The 23,537-nt window shown below is 49.4% G+C and overlaps 1 protein-coding gene and 1 pseudogene across 2 annotated transcripts in view; both read left to right on the forward strand.

Annotated features, from left to right (window-relative positions):
- Positions 1 to 3,254, forward strand: part of NUAK2 (NUAK family kinase 2) — a 39,301-nt gene extending 36,047 nt beyond the window's left edge. For both annotated transcript variants that reach the window (XM_048826893.2, XM_048826892.2), the window contains exons 6-7: positions 151 to 283; positions 414 to 3,254. In XM_048826893.2, coding sequence (XP_048682850.2) covers positions 151 to 283; positions 414 to 1,531 — 1,251 coding nt within the window. In that variant the 3' untranslated portion in view covers positions 1,532 to 3,254. The remainder of the gene's footprint in view (positions 1 to 150; positions 284 to 413) is intronic.
- A 2,531-nt stretch (positions 3,255 to 5,785) lies between these two features.
- LOC125625099 (small ribosomal subunit protein eS25-like) lies at positions 5,786 to 6,852 on the forward strand (annotated as a pseudogene).
- Positions 6,853 to 23,537: the final 16,685 nt, after the last annotated feature.

Below are 23,537 nucleotides of genomic sequence, written 5' to 3' on the forward strand. Positions count from 1 at the left end.
TGAGTCACAATCTGGCCAGCTAAAAGGGCTCCCTGTTTTGGACCTTCAGACGCTGGCAGTTGGCCCAGACTCTGAAGCTCTGGGGTGGCGGTAGGGGGAGGACACCTGGCCGGGATTCCACCCCGTCTCAAAGATCCATCTGTCTCCCAGGTTGACAGCTGGTCCCTTGGGGTGCTCCTCTATATCTTGGTCCATGGGACGATGCCTTTTGATGGACACGACTACAAGACCCTGGTCCAGCAGATCACTAGTGGGGAATACAGAGAGCCCACTAAGCTATCCGGTAAGCAGAACTCTACACAGCCTCGTGGTGGTGGTGGTGGTGGGGAGTGTCTCCTCTCATTCCCTCCCCATGTCTTCGTCCGACATCTCCCACCCTACGGTTCTGATCGGGATCTTGTTCTGCCTTCTAGATGCCTGTGGGCTGATCCGGTGGATGCTAATGGTGAACCCGGAGTGCAGAGCCACCATTGAGGACATTGCCAGCCACTGGTGGGTGAACTGGGGCTACAAGGTGCCTATCGGGGAGCAGGAGTTGCTGCGGGAGACCGAGACCCCGCTGGCCACAGTGGCAGACTGGCTGCGGCGTTCCTCGCGGCCCCTCTTCGAGAACAGCTCCAAGGTGCGCTGCTTCTTCAAGCAGCACGTCCCTGGCGTCTCTCTGGAGAGGCAGCGTTCGCTCAAGAAGTCCAAGAAGGAGAACGACGTCACCCAGGCGCTGCAGGAGGTGGCCCTGGCTACGGAGAACCCCTCCAAGTCCATCCTGAAGAGGCCCAAGGGGATCTTGAAGAGAAGGAACTCCTGCGAGCAGAAAATGCAAGCCCCTGTCCTTCTGCCCACGGCGGCTGCTGGTGACACGAGTGACAACCGTGGGGCGCAAACACCAGACCCGATTCCTGGCCTCTCTTCCAGGGGGCTTGCCTGCACTACAGATGCTGGCTCTGCTGCCTTGGTGGTGCCCAAGAAGGGAATACTGAAGAAGCCCCAAAAGCGAGAATCTGGGTATTACTCCTCCCCAGAGCATACTGACTCCAGGGACCTTTTAGACTCCGACTTGGATGCCAGCGTCTTTGCTAGTAGTCCCTCCCCTGGCCAGAGCCCCAAGGGCCTTCCTGCTAGGAGGAAGGGCATCCTGAAGCACAATGGGAAATATTCCTCCACCAACACAGAATCAGACAGCGACCCCATCAAGGGCTTTGGTTCCTTCAGCGAGGTGGCCCTGCCCAAACACCCGCTGGCCTCCCGGGCCCACCCGTCCAGCGCTGTGAGTGAGGACAGCATCCTTTCCACAGAGTCCTTCGACCAGCTCGACCTGCCTGAGAGGATGCCAGATGGGGGCAGAGGCATGCGCAGCTGCATCTCTGTGGATGACCTCCTCTGGCTGGAGGAGGAGCCAGGGCGCAGGCTCCGGCGCTGGACTGTGACACATTGCCAAAGCCCCCTCAGGGACAGTTGCTTCTCTCTGGCAGACTGTGAGAACGTCACCGATGTCTACAAGCAGGCCATGGCCATCAGCATGAAGCTCAGCTGAGGAGCCCCAGCCTGCAAGCTCTTGAGCATGCCACTAACACCACTGCAGATGGGACTGCTGTGGGGGACGGCAGTGCCAGAAGAATTGCACTGCCTTGGAGGTGGGAGAAGGGAGAGCCTTCCCCAGCCTAGCTGTCCCCTTGCAGGGCTGGAAATGCAGCTGTGACATTGGAAATATTTATTTGCATCCTTGTACTCTTCTGGCATGGGGTGCATGTGGAGGGGAAGGGCAGGAAAGAAGGTTCTGGTTTTAACAGTGCTGAAGTAACTTACAAAGGGTACGACAGAGTAGAGGCATGTTTAGAGGGAACAAGGTATGTTGCATGAGAGGGAGGTGGATGTAGAGGGAGTGAAAGCAAGTGCAGTGGGGTGAGGTATGTATGCAAGAGTGGATACCCATCTTGATCTGCAGGGAACTCTCGACGGACCAAATACCGGAGAAGTAGCAAGACTGGTCTCATGACCACCTAAGAAACTGGAGTAACTGCTGCTGCAGAGCAGTATAGGAAAGGGTTAACTCGAGCAGAACTCTGCAGACCACTTTTGCAGCTCTCTCCTGGACTCCCTCACCTCTCAAAACAAATAGACTTGGTTATCTCAAGTTAGGGTATGAAAAAGCTGGATGACTTCAGATTTTATTTAATTTTTGCACTCTGCTGTCCACTGTACAAGAGGCTAGGATGGGATGGTAGAAATACAGCCAGGAAGGGGATCAAGACTTGCCAGGGCAATGACATGAGAACAGCCACTGGGCTGAGAAGATAGCATTTGGCTTGTTAGTCACTGAAATCTAGGCACTTAGGATTTACTGGCATGTATGGGGTCCAACATCCATCCCTTCCCCTTCCCCACTCTGGGAAGCCTGAACTGGAATAATGCACCATTTGTTTTAATCTTGTAATGTTGAGACAGTTTTTTCCCATCTCAACGCTTCAGGCAGAAATGGCTTGACACCTCAGTGACCATCAGTGTAACATGTATTGCAGACTGGTCTACAGTCCCAACCTTAACTCCTCCAGCTGTTTGGGTTCTGATGCATCTTGCTTGGGCCATAGTCAAGTTCAAGTAATAAAAACCCGCTGCTCTCTGCAGTGGGACCCTGTCTTGCAACGGCTTTAAATCCACTGGCCTGGAAGAGCATCCTCTGACAGACTGTAAGGTTAGCTATCCGACACGGCCTCTGGCTAGAGGAGCTACTCCGCTCAATGGGAGTTAGGTGCCAAACTCCCTTAAAGCCCCTCTTAAAAATTACAGCCAAGGCCTGCCTCTGGCGGCAAAAAGCCAGGTGGACCTAGAATCTGGGCACCCCAAAAAAACATGATATTAAAAACAAATGGGCATGTGTTCCCTGCTGCCAATATGAATGGGGGAAAAAAGTTTGAATTTTTTTTAAAAAAAGTATATTTTTGCTTGTCTGGGGCCCTTGCGGGAGGGGAAAAATATTTATTGTCTTGTTAACACTGAATTGTTATGTAAATTAAAATGGCACTAGGTTAACCTGGCTCCAATGCAAAGCTTCTCAAGTATCTGTCAAAGGAGAAAAGCAGTCTGTAAATGTGGGTCTTGTAACTCTTCAAATTGTAAAGCCCCTTGCACTATCTTGCCATGTCTCTTCTCTGGCTCCCAACCCTTTCCCAAGATGTGTACGTTTTTCTTACCCCACTCCCAGAATGTGGTCCAGAGAAATTCATTAAATTAAATTAAAAGCAAAATGTAGACCTGAACTCTCGTCTGCCTGTCTGTCCATCTGCTCTGAGCTGTCCCACGGACCGTGGGAAGATTCAAGTTTAAAAGACACTTGGTGTGGAGTTGCCAGCTGGCGTTGGTGCTGCTTCAACGGGAGTTGCCTGCCAGCAGCTCTGGAGCAGAAGCCTTTCCACCTTTTGTGAGATGGCATCTCAATTCCCGGGCTCCATGGAGTCTCCTTTCACATTTCTGGTCCCTCTGTTTCCTATGAAAGTACAGCTTGGTGCAATGTCACGTTGGCCATGGGGACAGCTCGGGCGTGTGCTGGCCTAGGAGAGGCAGAAGAAGACTCTTGCCTCACTTCTCCCTGTTTTGGAAACTCTCCTTGAGCCTTAGTCTGTACAATGCAACACGCTTGCGCACTGCTCTGAACCCAGCAGCTCCACTGGGCTCTGCATGCACCTGCTGCGATGGAGGTTGGTGGCTGCGAGAGAGTTGGCGCGAGCAGAAAGCTGTAGATGGGAGCAGTAGCACTCGCGTCTCCTGTTCTAGTGTTCATACAAGTCCTCTGTCAGGGCCTTGCACAGTGGTCTTGGTGGTACTGGGGGATGATCTCTAGCAGCCACCTCTCCAGTCCTCATCTCCCAGACCCAGTCACAAACCTACCAGGCCGCATCTTTCCAGCGGTGTTTGGGTTATTCCCCCATTTCAGACTCTGAAAGGGGTTGAGCCTTAATGCTAGTTAATACATACAGAATAACCATCCAAAGCTGAATCAGTCTTTTGGTTCACCAGGTAGGTGGCATGGGCTCATTTAACAGTGAGGACTGAATTCCCATTCTGTATTCAGTCAAATTCCCTCCCTTCTTCCCCTACACACAGAGTGTCCTGTGTTCTGGCCACTCCAAGCATTGCTATCAACCTTCACAGCAAGGAACAAGTTTTACCCACTAACACATTCCAGTCTGAACTGGAATTGGTCAAACCTGGCACGTCCCCCACGAATCATAGAATATCAGGGTTGGAAGGGACCTCAGGAGGTCATCTAGTCCAACCCCCTGCTCAAAAGCAGGACCAATCCCCAATTAAATCATCCCAGCCAGGGCTTTGTCAAGCCTGACCTTAAAAACTTCTAAGGAAGGAGATTCTACCACCTCCCTAGGTAACGCATTCCAGTGTTTCACCACCCTCCTAGTGAAAAAGGTTTTCCTAATATCCAACCTAAACCTCCCCCACTGCAACTTGAGACCATTACTCCTTCATCTCTCTTCCATCCACCATGCTGGAACTTCTCAGCTGTTGCTTAATTCCTATAGGATCATTCTCCACCCAGAAGGCTTCTCTTTGAGAAGCAAAGGACAGCTTGAGTGGAGAACGCAGAGTGCTGCCTAGGTGGAGGGTATCCCTGGTGTATCAGCTGTATCTGCAGAAGAACTGTCTCTGGCCTAAGTAGCTCTGTCTATTCAGGTACAAGCAGAAGAATGCAGAGTAGACCACCCAGTCACTCAGTGCCTTTTGGGCTGCTAAAACATATAGCAGCCAAGAGCCTGCAAGACATGCAGTTACTGAGAAGTGGGAGGGTGATGACAATCAGTGTAATTAACAGCCCTAATATGAGGTGGGAGAATAGGGTGCTGAGATCACAGCAGCAGTGTGGGGATTATGCGCACCACAGGGAGCGCTCTGCCTAACCTGAACTGAGAAGGGAATTGTCCTTAGAACAATAGAAAGATTTTGTCATTTTTCTATGAGAGCAAGCCTCCTCCACCCAGATTTTATCAAGCGTGCAGCACCAGCCTCGTGTTCCTGGGGAGGATTAGAATAAACCTGCTGCCTACAGTCAAAGGGTGAGGCAGAGGCTCAACACCTCTGCTATTCTCCATTCCTTTTCTCAGAGCTGCGGTGTAGAGCTGACCGGAGGGTGAGCAGCTGAGAGTAGAGGGTGACCCATTAACAGCTTGCCGGGATGGATGAAAGAGGCAGGGCCCTTGCTCCGTTGCCAAAGCCCTGGGCTGTAATAGTTGGGTCCAATTTCAGTTGCTGGGTTTAGTGCCTGGGTTTTGGTTGCCTGTCCCAGGCAGCAGATCAGACTCAATCGGTTGGTCTAACTACTGTGACGCTTTCAGAGGAACAGCCGTGTTAGTCTGTATTCGCAAAAAGAAAAGGAGGACTTGTGGCACCTTAGAGACTAACCAATTTATTTGAGCATGAGCTTTCGTGAGCTACAGCTCACTTCATGACACTGTAGTTCTAACTTCAGCCAAGCCTCAGAAGAAACAGGCAGGAGGGTTGGATGAAAGACTCTGGTTTGGGTTTAGGCCTAAACTTACAATAGCTAGGGACTGTGGGTGTTCAACAGGAACCACCATAAAGGGTTCTGATACATATAAAGTGCTACACGCTCACGTTTTAACAATCAGGCCCTGGTTAGACATCTCAGTGTGGGCACCCACAATCACATGTCAGTTCTCAAAATGTAGCCAGTACAGAACAGGGCCAAAACTCAAGCCTGGTCTTACCAGAGCTGCAAGTGAATGCAGACTGACCCTAAACCTCTGACTGCCGGAAGATGGGTGGGTCACTCCAACAGGTCTGTCTGCCCACTCCCCTGATGCTCTGGTACTAGTCGCTGTTGGAGCCAAGCTAGTGGGCTATATGGACCAGGGATCTGACCCAGTTTACACTGTAACTCAATATGGAGAAGTAATTGTTCATAGACTGGCTCGTATTTGTACTAAGGCTTTGGGCTAGCTCTGATGACAAGCATTAGCAACTTGTGGGCAAGCTTGCCACCCAAGCTGAAAAACACACACACACACACACACTTGGCCTCCACTCTGCTGTATTTAGTTTGCATCAGTCTGGGTAGCGTTTGCTCAAGGGAATTTTCTACAATCATGAGCTGTCCCCCTCAGGCTCAACATGCAACTGGCTTTCTTCAGAGACAATGTCAAGATCCTAGTTCTAGTCTTAAAATAGCATCTCCCAGCTGCATTACAGTAGCACTCAGAGGTTCCACGTGAAATCTGGGCCCCTGGAACTGGGCACTGCGCCCACCCAAGCTAGTCAGAGGGGTTGGTTCTGTGGTTAGGGCTGGGGTTCTGTTAAGCTGGTTGGAGAGGGCTGCCTACCTAACGACATCTTGAAGTAGCAGCAGCAGCCATGCCCCCCCAAGGACAGTACGAAGAAGAAGGATGCAGGGAAGTCCATGAAGAAAGACGAGGACGCAGTGAACAACTCTGGGGGTAAAGCCAAAAAAAGAAGTGGTCCAAAGGAAAAGTAAGAGACAAGCTGAACAACCTTGTCTTGTTTGATAAGGCTACTTATGACAAACTGTGCAAAGAAATGCCCAACTCCAAGCTCATCACGCCAGCTTTAGTATCTGAAAGGTTGAAGATTTGAGGATCTTTAGTAAGAGCTGCCCTCCAAGAACTGCTCAGCAAAGGTTTGATCTAACTTGTGTCCAAGCACTGAGCCCAAGTGATTTACACCAGAAACACGAAGGGTAGAGATGCACTTGCTGGTGGGAAGGATGCTTAAAAACGTTTTCTAGTCACCTCTGCAATATTTCTTATGTAAAAGTATACAATAAAATTGTTGAATTAAAAATAAAAACACAAGCTGATGCAATCACAACCACACACAGACACTGGTACTTCTTATGCTCCTACCCTAGGGCCTGATTGATGGAGATGGCAGCAGGAAGTACTTTCAGAGCACGGCAGTGGGGCCTTTGGTGCCATGAGGCACCGAATGTCTGAGAGCCAGCTTTGGAAAGGAAGAGGAACAAAGGTTCCAAGAGACGCATGGGAGAGAGCAACGACCACCACCAGTGCCACTGGAATAAATGGTTTCAGAGGAACAGCCGTGTTAGTCTGTATTCGCAAAAAGAAAAGGAGTACTTGTGGCACCTTAGAGACTAACCAATTTATTTGAGCATGAGCTTTCGTGTTTCATATTCTCTGTGTGTATATAAAGTCTGCTGCAGTTTCCACGGTAAACATCCGATGAAGTGAGCTGTAGCTCACGAAAGCTCATGCTCAAATAAATTGGTTAGTCTCTAAGATGCCACAAGTACTCCTTTTCTTCTTACTGGAATAAATGGAGTCTGTTGAGTTTGATGCAGAGCTCCTCCTCCTCCCCCTCCCCCTTGTAACTCTCAGTCCGCAAGGGGAAGGGGATACTCAGGTTCCAACCCAGGGTCTTGATTTCACAGAATGATAAGGGCTTTGTCAGGGTTCCTTCCCCACTCTGAACTCTCGGGTACAGATGTGGGGACCACAGATTCTCAGAGTGTTAGGGGACCAGCTCAGATTTTTGCAGCAGGCAGTGATGCCCCAGGAAACTGCCTCCTCGTCTCTTTCGGGTTTTTAAACTATTGCTGCTTAAAAAAGGACTGACTGACTGAAACTGAAATGTAGCAGTAAAAGCTGAGATGGGGTCATGTGCACGCTGAGTGCCAGAGGGAACTTCCCTCTTCCCCCACCCCTGCAACTTCATTGTGCTGCTGTCCTGCTATTGCACGGAAGTAGATTTTATTAATCCGTAAAGCACTGTAACATTTTCCCCTCCGTTTCCACTTGGGTTAATAAAAGACATTTCACATCTCCGCCCCTTGCCCCACCACTCGCTGGTTAACGGAGGGTGAAATGAAACGAAAGGAAGAAAGACCTGAATGCTTGGAATTTTTTCCCCTCTTGTCCTGTTTCAGATGAAATTAACAAGGGCAATGTGCAATCCACCCCCTGCGGAGAATTCCCTGCATGCTTCCAGATCCATTAAGAAACTCAGGAGTGCTTTAAAGCCCTTTTGAGGACAGCCAGATTAGCAAGGGCAAAGTCCTAGCACCCTCTGGATTTTAGGGTGGGGAGGGAGGTTGCTGCTAAACTTGTGTAACTTGGCAGCTGCCATCAGTCAGTGGAAATGGCACAAACTACATAAGCAGCTTTTGCTGCAAGCTTCTAACCAGCCTGTGCATCATGCCACTCACTTCTGAATGAACCAGTTGGGATAGGCCCCAGGGTGTGTTCTTTGTAGGTGCAGAGCAACACAGCAAGTCGCATCACCTCTGTGCCTCTTTGCCCTCCCACCTGCTGCCTGTTTTAGCTGTAAGCTCTGTGGGGCAGGGACTCTCTCTTACTTTGTGTTTGCGTAGAGCCTAGTGGGAAGGGGCCCTGACTGCAGCGGGGGCCTCTAGGCGTTGCTGTGAAATAATACGGTAACGGTGAGCATAACACACAGCCATCACTGGTACATTTATGGCCATCATCACACTAATAGCTTACAGCTCTGATGCTAACAGCAATAATCGACTTGACGATTAAATACAACTGCAGAGTGTGTGAGAGGATGGCTCTCCTGGCTGATACACTAGGGAGTGAACTGGGTGCCTCCAAAGCTAAAGCACAATTCTCTACAGCTCGAGCTAACACATCGGTGCCCCGCAGAGAGAGCTGTGGACACAGAGAGTGGGACAGGTAATACACACTGACCATGGTATGGGGAGGTCTGACAGTAGGACACTAGGCATGTCAAGGCAGCTTGCACGGCTCCTGCCTCAGCTAGCTGGCTCGAGGATCTCACTCTCTAGCCCATGCAGGATAATCCACCCGATAAAAAACAGTTTCCACAGATCCTGATCCCTGGACCCTTGGCTTTGGCCCCTCAGGTCGCTGATGGAAGAGGAGGGCTGTAAAGCAGAACCAGGTGGGTTAGTGTTCACAACAGTGCATTGGCGGGAGATGGATTCCTGCTGCAAAATGTATCTACTTTCCCTCCTGCCCCCTTTCTGCTTTTAAAACGGAGCAAGCACATGGCTTTAGCAGGTGTTGTTTCTGCTCAGGGAGCTTGGCTAACTGCTGGCATGCGGCTTTCATCTCACCCAGGAATGTTAATAGGGCTGAGCCCTGGCCTCAGTGAAGTGCAGGGCTTTGAGGGCAGGGGAATGCGTTTGGAAACCCCCGCTCTGGGCAGCAGGATTATCGGACGCTCGGGCGCATTCTGCCAGGTAATAAATATTTTCCGCCAGCTCCTCTCCATGCCCTTTTGAACTCCTCTCTCCCCCCCCCCTCTCTCCCCCCCGCTCTCCAGCCTGGAGATAAACCCCACCCTCTTGGTGTGGTAGACCCTCTAGCAGCATAGAATGGAAAAGGCCAAACCAGCCTTCCTCAGGCAGGATTCTGCAGCGGATATCTGTGCCTGCTGTCCCTTATCCGCTACCTGGTGTATAACAATACTCTGCCCTTCCATAGCACCTGCTTTCATCCACAGGCTTCAAAGCACACTGTAACCTTGCATTAATTAGGCAACACTAGCTCCCTGTGTGGCTGCTTACTAGCATTATCACCGCTGTACAGAGGGCAAAGAGGCACAGAACAGTTCAGCAACATGGCCAAGGCCTCAGAGGAAGTCAGTGGCAGAGTCAGGCCTAGGACTTAAGTGTCAATTCATAGCTTTTAAGGCCAGAAGGGCCCATTAGATCATGTAGTCCGACCTGTATAGCTCAGGCCATTGTATTTCATCCAGATATCCCTGTACTTAGCCCAGGAATTTGTACCTGGCTAAAGCATCTCTTCCAGAAAGGCAGCCAGTCTTGATCTAAAGAAATCAAGACAGTATTTCTCCACCTCTAGTGTCCTACATTTTCAAAATTGACAATGATTTTTAGGTGCCAAACTTTTCACTTTAAAGGAGCTGGCTTTTCAGATAGAGGATTCTCAAAAACTCAGGCATTCAAAAGCACTAGCAGGGAGTATCTTTTGCCCAGGGTAACTTAGCAGCCTGATTCTAGGACACTTGGGTTCACTTCCTCACGCTGTTCCTCAGTTTCCCCATCTGTAAACCAGGGATGATGATACTGATCTCCTTTGTAAAGTGCTTTGAGATCTACTGATGAAAATTGCTATATTGGAGCTAAGCATTATTATTATTAGTTAAGTAGCTGAGGTTATTGGGTTGTTGGTGGAGGGAATTATTCATGTGTGGTCCTGCTGTCCCTTCCAACCCTGATATTCTATGATTCTATGCTTTTAGCAACAAACACAGATATTAGGTAGAAGGTAGATTTAAGCCACCCCTAATTCACCTTTCAGCCTTAGGGATATTCGATCTGAGAGGTGTATTTATTACACAAGAAAGCTGCTGAGTTATACACTTGAAAGCACTGTTACATATCATTGTTCTAAAACACCTTAAAATATTTTTGCGGTATGTACAAGAATTCCTTGTTTCAAAACAGCTCCTATACTGTGTAAAGCATATCTAATTTTATGACTTCCCCATGACAGCGGAGGTATATATTTAGTATTGCTAGATAAAGTGCATTAGTTATGTTACAGGTACTCACAGGTACCTTCTATGTAATTAGTTACTATTCATTGATAAACGAAAGTACAGAGGTGTTTTCCCCCTGACAATTGCTAGATTTAAAGCGTACTACAAGGTTAACACCTTACTATATAATAACAGTGTACGTTTACATAGCACCTCTCCTCCATAAGGATCCTAAAGTGCTTTACAAAACTCATGCACCACTGAAATGCAGCCACCTCTGGGGTGGAAAGTGACAACAGCACAAAGTAACACTACACAGGAATTTCAATTTAGGAACCACCACAACAGCTGGGCTCTTCTGAGGCAACAGAGATCTCAAAATCCAGGGCAAAGCACAATGAGAGCTGGGAACAAAGCATTCTCAATTGAAGGGGATCCAGCTCTGGAACGAACTGCTAGAGGAGATCAGACAAATCCAGAGTCTGACCATCTAGGGGAAGCATTGGGTACTCATCATGACCACCTCCTCCCCAAAATCCTTTTCACCATAAGATTGTTACAAACACTGGCACCCTCTTATACCCAAATGGCCCTCTCAAAACAAATCCTGTAACAAAACAAACTAAACAAAAAAAAAAAACATGCCCCAAGCAGAGCTCTTAGCTTGAGAAGAACCAGAGACTCCATGAAAACCTATTAAGGGATTCATCATTGCGACTGATTTTATGTGAAAGGTGCTCAGATGCTCTGGTGATGGGCAGCAATATAAAATCCTTAGGTAGATGAGATAGACACACAGCCAATAAGAAAAAGGCTATTTCCAAACTGCAGGGAGAATTTTAGGTCAGCAGAATGTAATTTCCCAAGTAGGAAGTTTGGTGTGGGGTTAACATCAATCCTGCCTTTGCAAAAGATGCGGTGAGATCTTTAGTGATCACCAATGGTCAGGAACTTGGGTTTTTATATCACACTCAGAAACTGGCAGCTCCCCTGAGTTAGCAATAACTAGAGTTGAGTAACAAACAGAACATTGCTCTGATGGAAATGAGACCTGAAGCAGAGCTCAATATAAGCTCGAAAGCCTGTCACTCTCACCCACAGAAGTTGGTCTGATAACAGATATCACCTCACCCACCTTGTCTCTCTGATATCCTAGGACCGACACAGCTACTAAACCACCACGTACAACGGGTGGAAATGGGACAACTACATCTTTGTTTAGCTACAGTGCCCTGCACAAAGGGTCCTGCTCTATGATGGGGGATCCTAGTGACAATAAGCAATAAACCTGCATTCAACTAATATCCTGGCAGTGAGCTTGCCCAGACATTACTTTAATCCCGATGAAGTGAGCTGTAACTCATGCTCAAATAAATTGGTTAGTCTCTAAGGTGCCACAAGTACTCCTTTTCTTTTTTTTTTTCTTTCTTTTCCTTTTCTTTTTGCGAATACAGACTAACACGGCTGTTACTCTGAAACCTTTAATCCCGTAGTGGTTCGACACACCCACACTTTCCCATGGATGCCTTTGGGATTTTTATTTTGAAGTCTCTGTTCTGTTTGTTCTTTGTGTTTTGCCCCATTGCATCAGAGGCAGGTTAACAGGAGGAAAGGGAGACTAGTTAAAAATGTAGACTGAGGACAATATACAGGAAAAGAGATAAAGGAAAAGAAAGTGGCGGGTGGGACTGAAAAACAACCCTGGGCTTTTAGTCTCGGGAGATAGCAGCTCCCTGTGTTTGCAAACCAATGCCTCCTGGAGGGAAGTGGAAATCTATAGCTCTGGCCTACCTGAAGACATACATCATCAACTGCATGGTTTCCTGAAATCCTGTTGTTACCCTCTGCATCTGGAAATGCAATACTTCCTGTGCTAGATAGCATCTTGTGCCACAACACAGGGCCCCAGCCGTAATCATGCCTGGAAATGGGCCTCATTCCAGGGTGATGTTAAATGTTTCAGGCCCATGCAGCAGAACACCGCTGCACCATCTGCTGCCCAGAGATCAGCGGGATAGAAAGAAGATTGATTCAGATCATGGGAGGGAAGGTCAAGATTGCTAGAGGTGCAAAGACTTCCATTAAGAAAAGCACTAGATCATTTTCTGAGCTGTTGAAGATCAGTAAATGCCTCCAGCTAAGGGTAAAAGACCTAGAAAACTGATGCTCAGCACAGAGCAGTGAGAAAGATAATGGAGTAGGTTGCCGTTCTCCCAGTGCCTTTCATAAGAAGATTTCAAAGTGCTTCACAGACCTGAATCAACTAAACTTCCCCACAACATAGGGAGATAGGGATCATCCCCATGTCACAGACTGAGAAACTGAGGCACAAAGAGGTGAAGGGACTTGCCAAAGGAGCCTGTGCCAGAGAAAGGAATGCAGCACAATCCATCTGACTACCAGACCGTGCCCAGAGCTATAAAAGAACAGAGCCAACACAGGACTGTGTTGAAGGCTAGTGCCTCAGCAGCCCTCAGGCCAGGTTAAGGAGTCCAGCTGGGGTGCTGACAAATCACCTGGTTGGCTACAGGGAGCCAGCCTGCGGGCCTGCATTTGAACTCTGCAGCAGCGGGGCTCTGGCTCCTCGATGCTCTCGTTACTTCTGTGCTCACGTTACCCCAGTCTGCTCGCTTTCTGCTTCCCGTCCTGAGCCTTGGTTCTGGTTCCGGTTCCTGGCTTCTGGCTCTGAGCTCGAGGTCTGACCACCCACACCCCAGTCTGAGTGCTACCACATTATCACATACCTATCACTCAATGGAGAGCCTGCCTGGGAGTTAGTTCTGACCCAGAGTTGTTTCCCTTGACCCAAAAGCTGTTTGATCCTCAGCAGGTGCCAGGTTCTGTTATTTTCAACACTTCTCTTTAATAAGTAACAACAACAAAGTTGTTGCCCATAAATCAAAGCCTGAGACAAAGGCTGCTCCTTGGAGGCTTTCAGAGTCCAAATACAGTGGTACTTCTCAGCCAGATTTCCATCTGAAGGGGCGGGGATGGAGGAGGCGGGAGATAGCTTCAATCATTGTTGCAATAACTGATCACAGGAACCGTACCCACGACCCTGACACAGGACAAACTGGGCTTTGCATTTTTTTAAAGGGGTAACCACTAAGCAAATCCCTGATATTAAAGGGGGAGAAATAAGCTCCCCCCGGCCACCCCTGAGAGGCAGAAATGAAACTGCATCAAGTGCCTGCAAAGAGACAATAACTGTCTATACTGAGAGGAGAGGCAGGAAACAGACTAAAGCCAGCAGCAAATCATTTGTCTGTGCACTAGGCTGGTGCCAAAAAGCAGAGCTAGCCTAGTTAACAATCCCCTCTCCGGCAGGCCCAGAGGTACTCCCCACCTCAAGCCAGAATGAGCAGCGCGCAGCACAGGGCTGGGAGAGGGACAATTTGTTCTTAATGGAGGTTAACCACTTTTCCTGCCTGCTATTGGCATGACTTTGTCATTGCTCAACCCACCCTGGATTTGTCTCTCCAACTAAAGAAACAAACATCTGGCCAAGGGGAGGGAAACGGGCAAGAGACAAGATTGTCTCACTCCTTAAGCGTGGACATTTTTAAGCGAGAGAGCCATCCTTGGATCTAGCACAATGGGGCTAGTGGGGCTTCCAGCTGCTATTGCAATATATACCATTAATAATAATCATTTGTGGTCATTAATACTAAGAGGGAGATTGCATTCTGTTCCAGCAGTTCATTCACCAGGTGTGTGTTTTTCCCCCCACTATTTGGGAGTCCTCTGTATTTCTCAAACACATTCCCCCGAGGGGTGTTAACAGCACCGTAGATTATTCCCACCCAAACAGGTGTGTATAGTTCATTTACTTTGCACTGCTGATGTTGTTTAACGTTTTTGCACTTGGCTTCATTTGGGAGGTTGGAAATGCTCTCGGTCAGGCTGGGGCTCACACATTCGCAGGGGGCCGCCGTGTTTGTGTTGGTTGGGGATCCCCACCCATGGGTTTCAGTGGCACATGTCTGCCAGGTTTCACTCCTCCCGTCTCCCGTCTGTAACCCACTGCTTTTGTCCCCTGGTACTCTGGGGTCTCTATGAGTCACAGTCCTGTCCAAGGATATGGGCTGGGAGTGGGAACTTCCCTCTCTAGTTACTCATCAGTTATCTCTGGAAGGGGTATTTTTATCCCTGGATCATAAAGGAACAGACTCCTAGCCTCACCCCTGGAGACCAAACCCCTTGCCTTTGGAATGCACCTGGTTGCACCACAATGCATGTGGCTCCCAAAGGTTTTCCAGGTGATGTTCTCCCTCCAAGGGCTTTGTCCCCCTCCCTGCACAACTGAGTCAGTCCTAACTCCGATTGCTGCTGCCCACTCAGTTTATTCGTGGTGACCAATCCCCACGCAGCTGTGTTTGCTAATCATTCTAACGTATACTGTTTATCCTTGGGCTGCAGGGGGAAGTAGTGATTTCAAACCGCCCCCACAAACAGAAGATTGGGTGCATGGTTGAACTCCCGAGGGAATTCCCCATCGCTCCGCATCCAGCTGAGTCCCCCTACAAATAACCCATAACTGATTTCTAGGGGTGGGTCCATTTCTGAGCATCCAGCACACATTGCAGGAGCTGTATGCCATAGGGTGGTGGGCAGCCCCCCCCGAAATAGGTCCAGCTCCCCTGTGCCAGAGCAGGGCTCCCCGGTGAGCCAATTAATGGGGCAGGAACAGCAGCTGCGCTATAAAGGGTCAGCAGGCGCCCAGGGAGGACAGAACTAGAAGGGGGAACTGCAGAGTGAAGCTGCAGGGAGAGAGGTTCTCCTGTAGTGGTCCCTGAAGAAGGGACTTGGGGTGGGTAAAGAGGTCGAGCAGAAAGTTTTGTTTTCCTTTGGGAGAAGGCAAAGAATGTTAGCCAGGCCGTGTATCTTCTCAGGCAGCAGGAAGGGACAGTACTGCAGGCAGGAGGGGCTGTGCCCAGCTTCAGCCTGGGGAGAAGATTTGTGGGTTGTGTGGTTTTTTGTGATAATAAAGACACCAGACCCCAAGATGAGCCAGACTGTGCAGGTTGGTTTAGAGACCCCTGAAAAAGGGGAAGGGGCTGGGCACAGCAGAGGTACTTCTGGCTGCTTGGGTGGTGGCTACTGTGTTACACTGTACTTGTGTGTCTTGGAGATTGATGATCCCAGGCCAGCTTAGAGACCCCAACTGAGATCAGCCCCCTCCCCCCCAGTGCAAGGCACTGTATAGAGTAAGAGACAGCCTCTGCCCTGAAGAGCTAGCAATCTAGGCAGACAACACAGTTATTCTCCCCATTTTACAGATGGGGAACTGAGGCACTGAGTGAGTAGGTGACTTGCCCAAGGTCACACAGGGAGTAAGTAGCACAGCCAGAAATTGCACCCAGGTCTCCTGCATCCCTGCCTTACACACAAACCCATCCTTCCTTCTCATTCAGCCCTGACGCTAACCCTCCCCTCCCCCCCCCCCCCACTCTGTGTCATTTTTCAGTTCTGTGGCCCATCTCCCCAAGTGCCCTGAACTAGGCAGCTGGGCCGCCCAGGAAACCCAAGGTCAGACCAGCCTCCCACCTATTCATAGTGCTCCCAGCCCCGTGTCAGGAAGAAGGTGTTTCCTGGTCAGCCTTGGATGGTTTCTCGTGAACTGCTTTTGACCCTGGGCTGTGCTGCTGGCCTGAGTCTCGAGAGTGTCTGAGCCCCCGGAGCAAGCAGCTGAGCACAGAGAGCGTCTGCGGTTTCCCTTTCCTCTCTCCCAGAAGGAGGAAGGGGTGGAGGGCAGGGGAGGAATGTTATGGCTCAGGTCTGGGTCTGTGCTGTCCTTGCTGCAGTCAGACAAGACATTGCTGAGGGGCTGGTCCCCCCTCCCGTACCCGCCTGTAAAACCAACTGTTGGTCTGAGGTGCCTTTTGAAAACAACATTTTTTCCCCCTCAGTAAAAGTTGTCAGGGACTTGCTCAGAACTGGAGCACAAATACCGGCCCGGCCACGGGGACAAAGGAATCCCTGCGTAAGACAGGGCAGCTGGCTCTGCCAGATGGGGAGCTCTGTCTTTCCAATGCGAGCAACGGGGAGGCTGGATTCTGCTCTCTATACGGCCCGTGTAAATCCAGAATCAAAGAGATTGGCAGCTGGGCTCCGGGTTTACACTGGTGTAACCAAGAGCAGATTTGGACTCGATGGATCCAATTAAAATTGCCGGTGGCCGTAACTTTCGCAGGAGGTGGCACCATTAGGGACGCTGGCAAGACGTGACAGGATTCAGTGCCTACTCCACCCACCGATTTCTGTACCAGTAGATGACGGGAAGCCAGTGGACGTGGGTGAGGAGGTTGGAGTAGCAGGAGAAAGACTGTTTCCAAGGTACAGGAAGCCCCACCGGAAGCAAGAACTGCTGGGAATCCCACAAGAAAGCCTTTTCTCATGAGCCTTGCAGACTCAGCAGGTTTGGAGATGCATCTGAACTCCCCAGGTGCCGAAGTAGATGGGAGCCTCTGAATCTTGCTGAGGATCACCTGCCATAAGTTATTACCCCCCCCCCCGGGGATGGCTCGGAGCCAGATGGGGGCGGAGCGAGGCCAAAAGTTAGAGCAGATTGATCATAAATGCAGGTGCTGAATCTCAACTGTCTGGAGGCTGTTGGGAAAGACATCCATGAGATGGGAGTCCTGGAAAAAACAAATTCCAGGGTGAGGATTGTAGAAAGAAAAAAGTATTTCAGGCTCCCCATTCCAGACTTGGGTCCCCTCCTTTGCCAGGTGTGGGGACGCAGCCTGAACAATCCCACCGTAACGTGCCGCAGCTGGAACTTTCAGGACGGGTGTCACCAATGGAGGAGGTGATTCCAAGCCTGATGTTGCCTAAGCTGCTGGGACCCTTCGCAGCCCAGCGCCAATGAAGGGCTAAGGCCATGAGGTGGGCCCGGTAATTGAGCTGCACATAATGTCTTTAATCCTAGTTACCCTTCTTAACCCTCCCTCCTCCCGGCCCCTTGGATCACTCTCGAATCCATTCCCCCTTCCCCATGCAGTGTTTACTCTTCACAGTTTAAGGCCCATCAGCTGGGGATAGAATAAAACAGGCTCATTAAACATGGGATTCTCCAGCCAGCCCTTGGAAACGGCTCTTTTGCTCCACAGCCACCATTTCCGCTGCCCCTCCCCTTTCCCTGCTCCCCTTGCTCTCATAGCCATGAGCTGCAGCAGACAGTCAGGGGGCAAAGGGATTCTATTCAGTCAATGACTGTTATTGATGACGGCCTTTTATTCACTGACTTTCATCCCAAAGGATCCACATTAAACTGACTTGGCAACCCGAGGCCTGATCCTGTTTCCATTGAAGTCAATGGTCAAACTCCCATAGGGCCAAGATAGGGTATTGTTCTCATCTGTGATTCTCTGATCCTATGACAAGCCCACTGAACTCAGCGGGAGTTAAGGGTGCTCAGCACCTTTGCAGAATCGGGCTCCAAAAAAAAGAAATCCCCAGAGCTGGGTGTTTTGAAGCAGGTGAAAATGACTTCAGCATTCTGCTTGGAAACTGTCACCATTAAAGGCAATTTCCTGCCCCTGGAATGTCTGTTTTTTTCATGAAATGTGCCAAGATGCCAATGTTAGAACCACGAACCTGTGATTTGTTACCACGCGGTATCACCAAGGGAGCAAAGCGGCCTTTGTGACCAGGAAGAACACTTGCATTCCCGTTGTTAACAGGCTTGGTGTGAAAGAAAGACAAGACACGGCGAGAAAAGCAGGAAAAGAAATTGTCCCGGATGACACGCGAGCAGAATCTCAATCAAAAGGGCTACACCTGAAATCCAATCTATTTGGGGCCAGACAGTCCCTTGTTTTGTTTGCTTCTGTTTCTCCTAGGACTTGCAAAGACTAAAATTAAGGATTAAGGAAATTTACTAAGACTAAGACTAAGGAAATTTACACCAGTGTCACTGAATCCAGTGCAAACCTGTAATGTAGACCCACTGCACCAGCCCAATGAAAACTCCATCTCACACTGGTGCATTGCATCTATACTGGGCCCAATGCAAAACCCATCTTACACTGCTCCAGTGAAGCTACACCAGTGCAAAAAATTAGGGCCTCTGGATACAAGATGACGTGACAATCTATTACTTAAAAAGAACAGGAGTACTTGTGGCATCTTAGAGACTAACAAATGTATTAGTCGCCAAGGTGCCACAAGTACTCCTGTTCTTTTTGCGGATACAGACTAACATGGCTGCTACTCTGAAACCAGTATATTACTTGGCTCCTCTGGGATTTCTTCTTTTATTGTTTTGGTACAGTTTGAAAGCTCCTGGGGGGACGCATGCCAGGAGAGTGAGCATCAGCAGTAAAAGTAGCCTCCCAGAACCCAAGAAATCCATATTTCAGAGTTTCCTTAGGACCTGGGCATTTGGCATTTTTAGACAGGCGTTTAGCAATAGCAGATGGTAAGGCGTCTGGTTCTAGCTGGGCAATGGAATTGCCAAGTGCCTTGAGTACGCTGCAAGGAGTGAAGGCCAAGACAAGGGCCTGCCACTCACATGGGAAGTCTGGGTGGCCCTTTACAGCAGCAGCCCTTCTTAACCCATGTTAGCGCTTTGACCAAATACTTGGTGCGTGAATCTGGTGCTGGTGAAAGATCCAGATAGGCACCCCTGAAGACTGTAATATTCCCCCCATGCAGCAGCAAGCTGATGCACCACTTAAATCCCACTGATGCACCCGACATAGGTCTTAAGTGATATATATGTCCTGTGCCAGGTCTCTGCATATGGGTGACCTGCATCTGTTCAGAGCAACATGGGTGGCAGCAGTGTAGGTTTCCCCCAATCCAGTTCCCGCAACGTGCTTCACCCTAACATCTTCAAACCATGAGATTGTCCCTGTGCCCATTCGGATCTTGACCCTTTCCTCTTAGACTAGCCACTAGGACCAAATGGTGATTTCTCTCAGGTGGAAACCTGCATAGCAGTTCATTTCACATAGGTCACTGAACAGCCCACCCATGGGAACAACCATCAGATGCTGCCATCCCAATCAGCTCACTAGAGGTGAAAGGCTCTGTTTCCCATTGGCAGCCAGCCAGTTCCTTCCTTTGGCTTTTCACCTGGCACATTTGGTGCGAGAGGGCATACCCCATGGGTAGATATGAGCCACTTATCCCCACAGTCTGCAGGTGAGCCAGAGCCACATGTGAGCAGGTAGGAAGATGGAACGAAGGATTCAGCTGAGATCTGCCCATCGTGCATTCTGTTTATGCAACAACAAATCCTGTCTTTTGTTTGTGTTGGGAGGCAGGACCTAGCTGTCACTAGGTGAATTCCAACCCACAGGCAGAGAGTCAGCATTAGGCATATGCCCCACCTTCCTTCCAATTATGTTCCTAAAGCAAGACTTAAGTGGTGCCCAAGCCTTGTGCTGTCTGTCTGCACAGGGCCAGATTTCACCCAGGGAGTTTCTACTGCATTCACATGGCTTCAAGGCCCTTTGTTGGAAACCATTCGTGGAGCGATCAGCATTGTGCAAACACCTTGATGCTAAATAACCAAAAGGGCATAATGCCTTGGGGGTCAGATTCTGCCTTCATCTGCAGCTCTGTTAATTTCAGTGTGAATTTCAGCAAGGCAGCAGTCAGAGCACCTTTCTCCAATTGAATGAGTGAACTTGCAAACTCCTGCCACTGTTGCCACCTTCAGACCTGACAGGAAGGATGCTCTTATGGATGTAAACTAAGCTGACACTTAGGGAATCTGGGTCCAGTTCCTGGTTCTGCCACAGACTCCCTGTGTGACATTGGGTCAGTCACCTCATTTCTCTGTGCCTCAGTGCCCCATCTGGAAAATGGGGATAACAATCCTTTCTCCCACCATTTGTCTATTGAGACTATCACCTCTTGGGGACAAGGAGCGCCTTTTACTCTGTGTCTGTGCAGCACCTACCACCCTGGGGCCCTGATCTTGGTTGCGGTCTCTGTGTGCTACCATAATACCAATAATAGCTCATAATAATTTTTAAAATAATGACAGGTCACCAACAGTGCTTTGGCCTAACGACCACACACAGAAAGAGTTTTGGTTGGCCCCTTTGAGAAGTGGAAGCTAATATTTTCACTTGGGGTAGGGGAACACAACAGCAGGAAGGAGAAAGCTAGATCTCTCTCTCTCTCCTCTTCTCTCTTCTTTGACAAGCCCAGCAATTACTGTACTTGCATCAGGAGTGGAATTTCCAGGCAGAGAAAGAAAGAGAGACATCAGCCTTCAGATGGCCCCAGGCTGCTGACTGGGAGGTGAATCACACATCTTTGAAGTGCCTCTTGTACACCTCTTGTATACACTTGTGTAGAAGATCTGGCTTGGTGGTGTTCTATGTGTGGGTCTCCTAACTGGGCTTGCTGAGTGTGTGTCTGAGCTAGACAGAGTTCATGAGTGGGTGTGGATGAGAATATGTATGTGGTGGGGTGTATGTTGGTACAGAGGAGGATGGGGGTATATGTGTGGGGGTGGCAGAGAATGTAGTTGTGGATGAGTGTGGCTGTATATGTTGTGGGGGCAGGTGGGTATGAATCCCCATTTAATAAGGTGACTCCCATTAAATAACACTCAATTCCTGCATGCAACTGTTCTGTCCATAGTATTCTTAGGAAAAATATAATCAAATAGGCACCAGCCAATCACATGGCTAGGTGATGGACCTTCCTCCATTCAGCTTTATCAATGAATCCAAAGACATTTCTTTAAAACGCTTCGGATTGACTGCAACAACCGAACAAGCTTGTTCCATCAGCCAGCCCAAGGAGCCATTCTGATCCCAGTGCAATGAGAACTGGTAGCAGGGCCTACCAGTCTGTCTCACTGGTGAGCGACTTCTCCACAATGCCCCTGGGCATGGAATGTCATTAAGAAGTTAAGTGTCTCCCTCTCTAAACACAAACAGCTTGGAAGTGATGCAGTATAAAATGCCCCATCATTTATCTCGCACTGACAGTCCATTGTACTGCCACTATATTCCAGGCCATTGTCATGATCTCTTAAACCAGTGGTGGGCAACCTGCAGCCCACGGGCCGCATGCAGCCCATCGGGGTAATCCGCTGGTGGGCCGTGACACAGTTTGTTTACATTGACCGTCTGCAGGCACGGCCGCTCACAGCTCCCAGTAGCCGCAGTTCGCCGTTCCCGGCCAATGGGAGCTGCGGGAAGTGGCGCGGGCCACAGATTGCCCACCACTGTCTTAAACAGTTCTGACTGACGAACATGAGCTGTTGTTCTTTTTATTATAAATCCTCTCTTTTCCCCCCAAGCGTTTATGATTTAGTGCTTATGCATTCTGTATCTGGCTGACACATGGTAGACCCAGAGGCAAATCTATTTCTAAGACACCGTGTAGTAATTTTTAGTACAGAACAATCAGAACAACAAAGTTTTGAGGTTTCTTTTAACCTGAGTATGTTGCTTTCAGTGTGATATTTTTTAAGGGGCTTCCAGGATTCCCTGTTTGATCGATCTTTCTTTGGAGATCTGACGATGAGAAATACCCACATGAAAGTTCTTCCATTTCCAATGGCATGTTGCTACAGCCCAGAGCTCTGAAGGGGAAATAAAACAGACCTGCAGCGAACTTTGATCATCTTCGCTGAAGGATGAGAGACTGGTTGAGGGGTTACGGAGCCTTTCACTTTGTTCAAATTTGGCCTTGTGACCAAAAATATCACCCGGCGCCTATTTGGTGCCTCTGTGTGAAATGATCCACCCCAGGTCCCTGGGGCCTGCTGACCACATCTCAGGAACCATCCTCACGATTGGTAGCCTCAGCAGAAAGACCGAGGGCTGACTGGGCCATGCACGTTGCACTGCCCCTGGTGATGCTCCTGCTGCCAAGAGCTGAGGCAGATTGCAATGGGGTAGGGAAGCTTTGAACTGCTACTACCTCTGCTGTCCCTCCTCTGCAGACGGGGGCCTTTTCCATGCCTGCACCCAGGTAGAGTCCCTACAGGCGGCGTCCCCTGACTCACTGGACTCCCTCAAGGAGCAACGGACCCTGCCCAGGGCTCTCCGCTCAGAGTCCCCATCTGGTTCTGTTGTTTTACACTTTAACCCCCACTCCCATTCCTGTGTTATCATTTGTTGTCCCACTTGTCCCCCGTGGTTAGCTGATTCTTGGCTCTGTGGCCCCTTCCCTGTTTGAGGGTGCAGGCCTTTTATTTCTTTAGGGTCCTCCCGCCTTTCCAGGATTTAGACGGGGGCCTTTTCTGTGCATAATTTGAATAGAGTTCCTCTAGGCATTGCCCGCTGACTCATTAGTCTCCTCCTCCGAGAAATGGGTGTTGTTCAGGGTTTTCTGTTCAGTGCCCCTTGCTAGCACCCCCATTTTGACCTGCATTATGTCCCTGTTTTTTCATTCTTTGTCCCTGCCATCTGGGTTCTGTGGCTTGTCCCTCCCCTCAGCATATAGGCCATTCACAGGGGCAGGAAGGGCCTGATCTCAAGCTCATTGCAGTCAGTCAGGAGTGAGAGGGTTCTTTCCTCTGACTGCAAGGGGCTTTAGGTCACATCCTAGAGGAGAAGGACTCGCTGACCTCTCAGAACCAAAAGGACTCTCCCTCATCTTGTTGGGTGCTGGCAACTATGGCTATGGCCCCTCAGCTCTTTCTCACCGAGGGGATTCATCCTGTGATTATATATCTCTTGTGCTGGGGCAGCCAGATCTCTGCTAGAAGAGACAGATCGTGTTCATGTGGCTGGCCTTCTCAAGGGCGAGTGGCTGTCTCTGTCTGTCTGGAAGAATGGCCATGGGATCTAAGAGTTCTAAGAACGTCTGGGCTGTGGTCAGAAGGTCCAGCTGCAGCACTTTCTGTTCCTCATAAAGGATCCTGCTGAGACACACGTGTGTGGGGGGTGGCGGAGAGTGGTTTGTTGATATCAGTTACTTTTTTCATTAGTTACTTAAAGTCACCCCATCTGAGGCAAGACCAGTGGGTGGAGTAAGGGCTGGTGGGGGAAGGAGTGATGAAAGCTCCCAGGGTGTGGGAAAAAGGGAAACAAATAGACATATATGTGTGCTGATGCACACCTGATCTG

The sequence above is a fragment of the Caretta caretta genome, chromosome 21 (genome assembly GCF_965140235.1).
Source record: "Caretta caretta isolate rCarCar2 chromosome 21, rCarCar1.hap1, whole genome shotgun sequence".
Classification (NCBI taxonomy): domain Eukaryota; kingdom Metazoa; phylum Chordata; order Testudines; family Cheloniidae; genus Caretta; species Caretta caretta.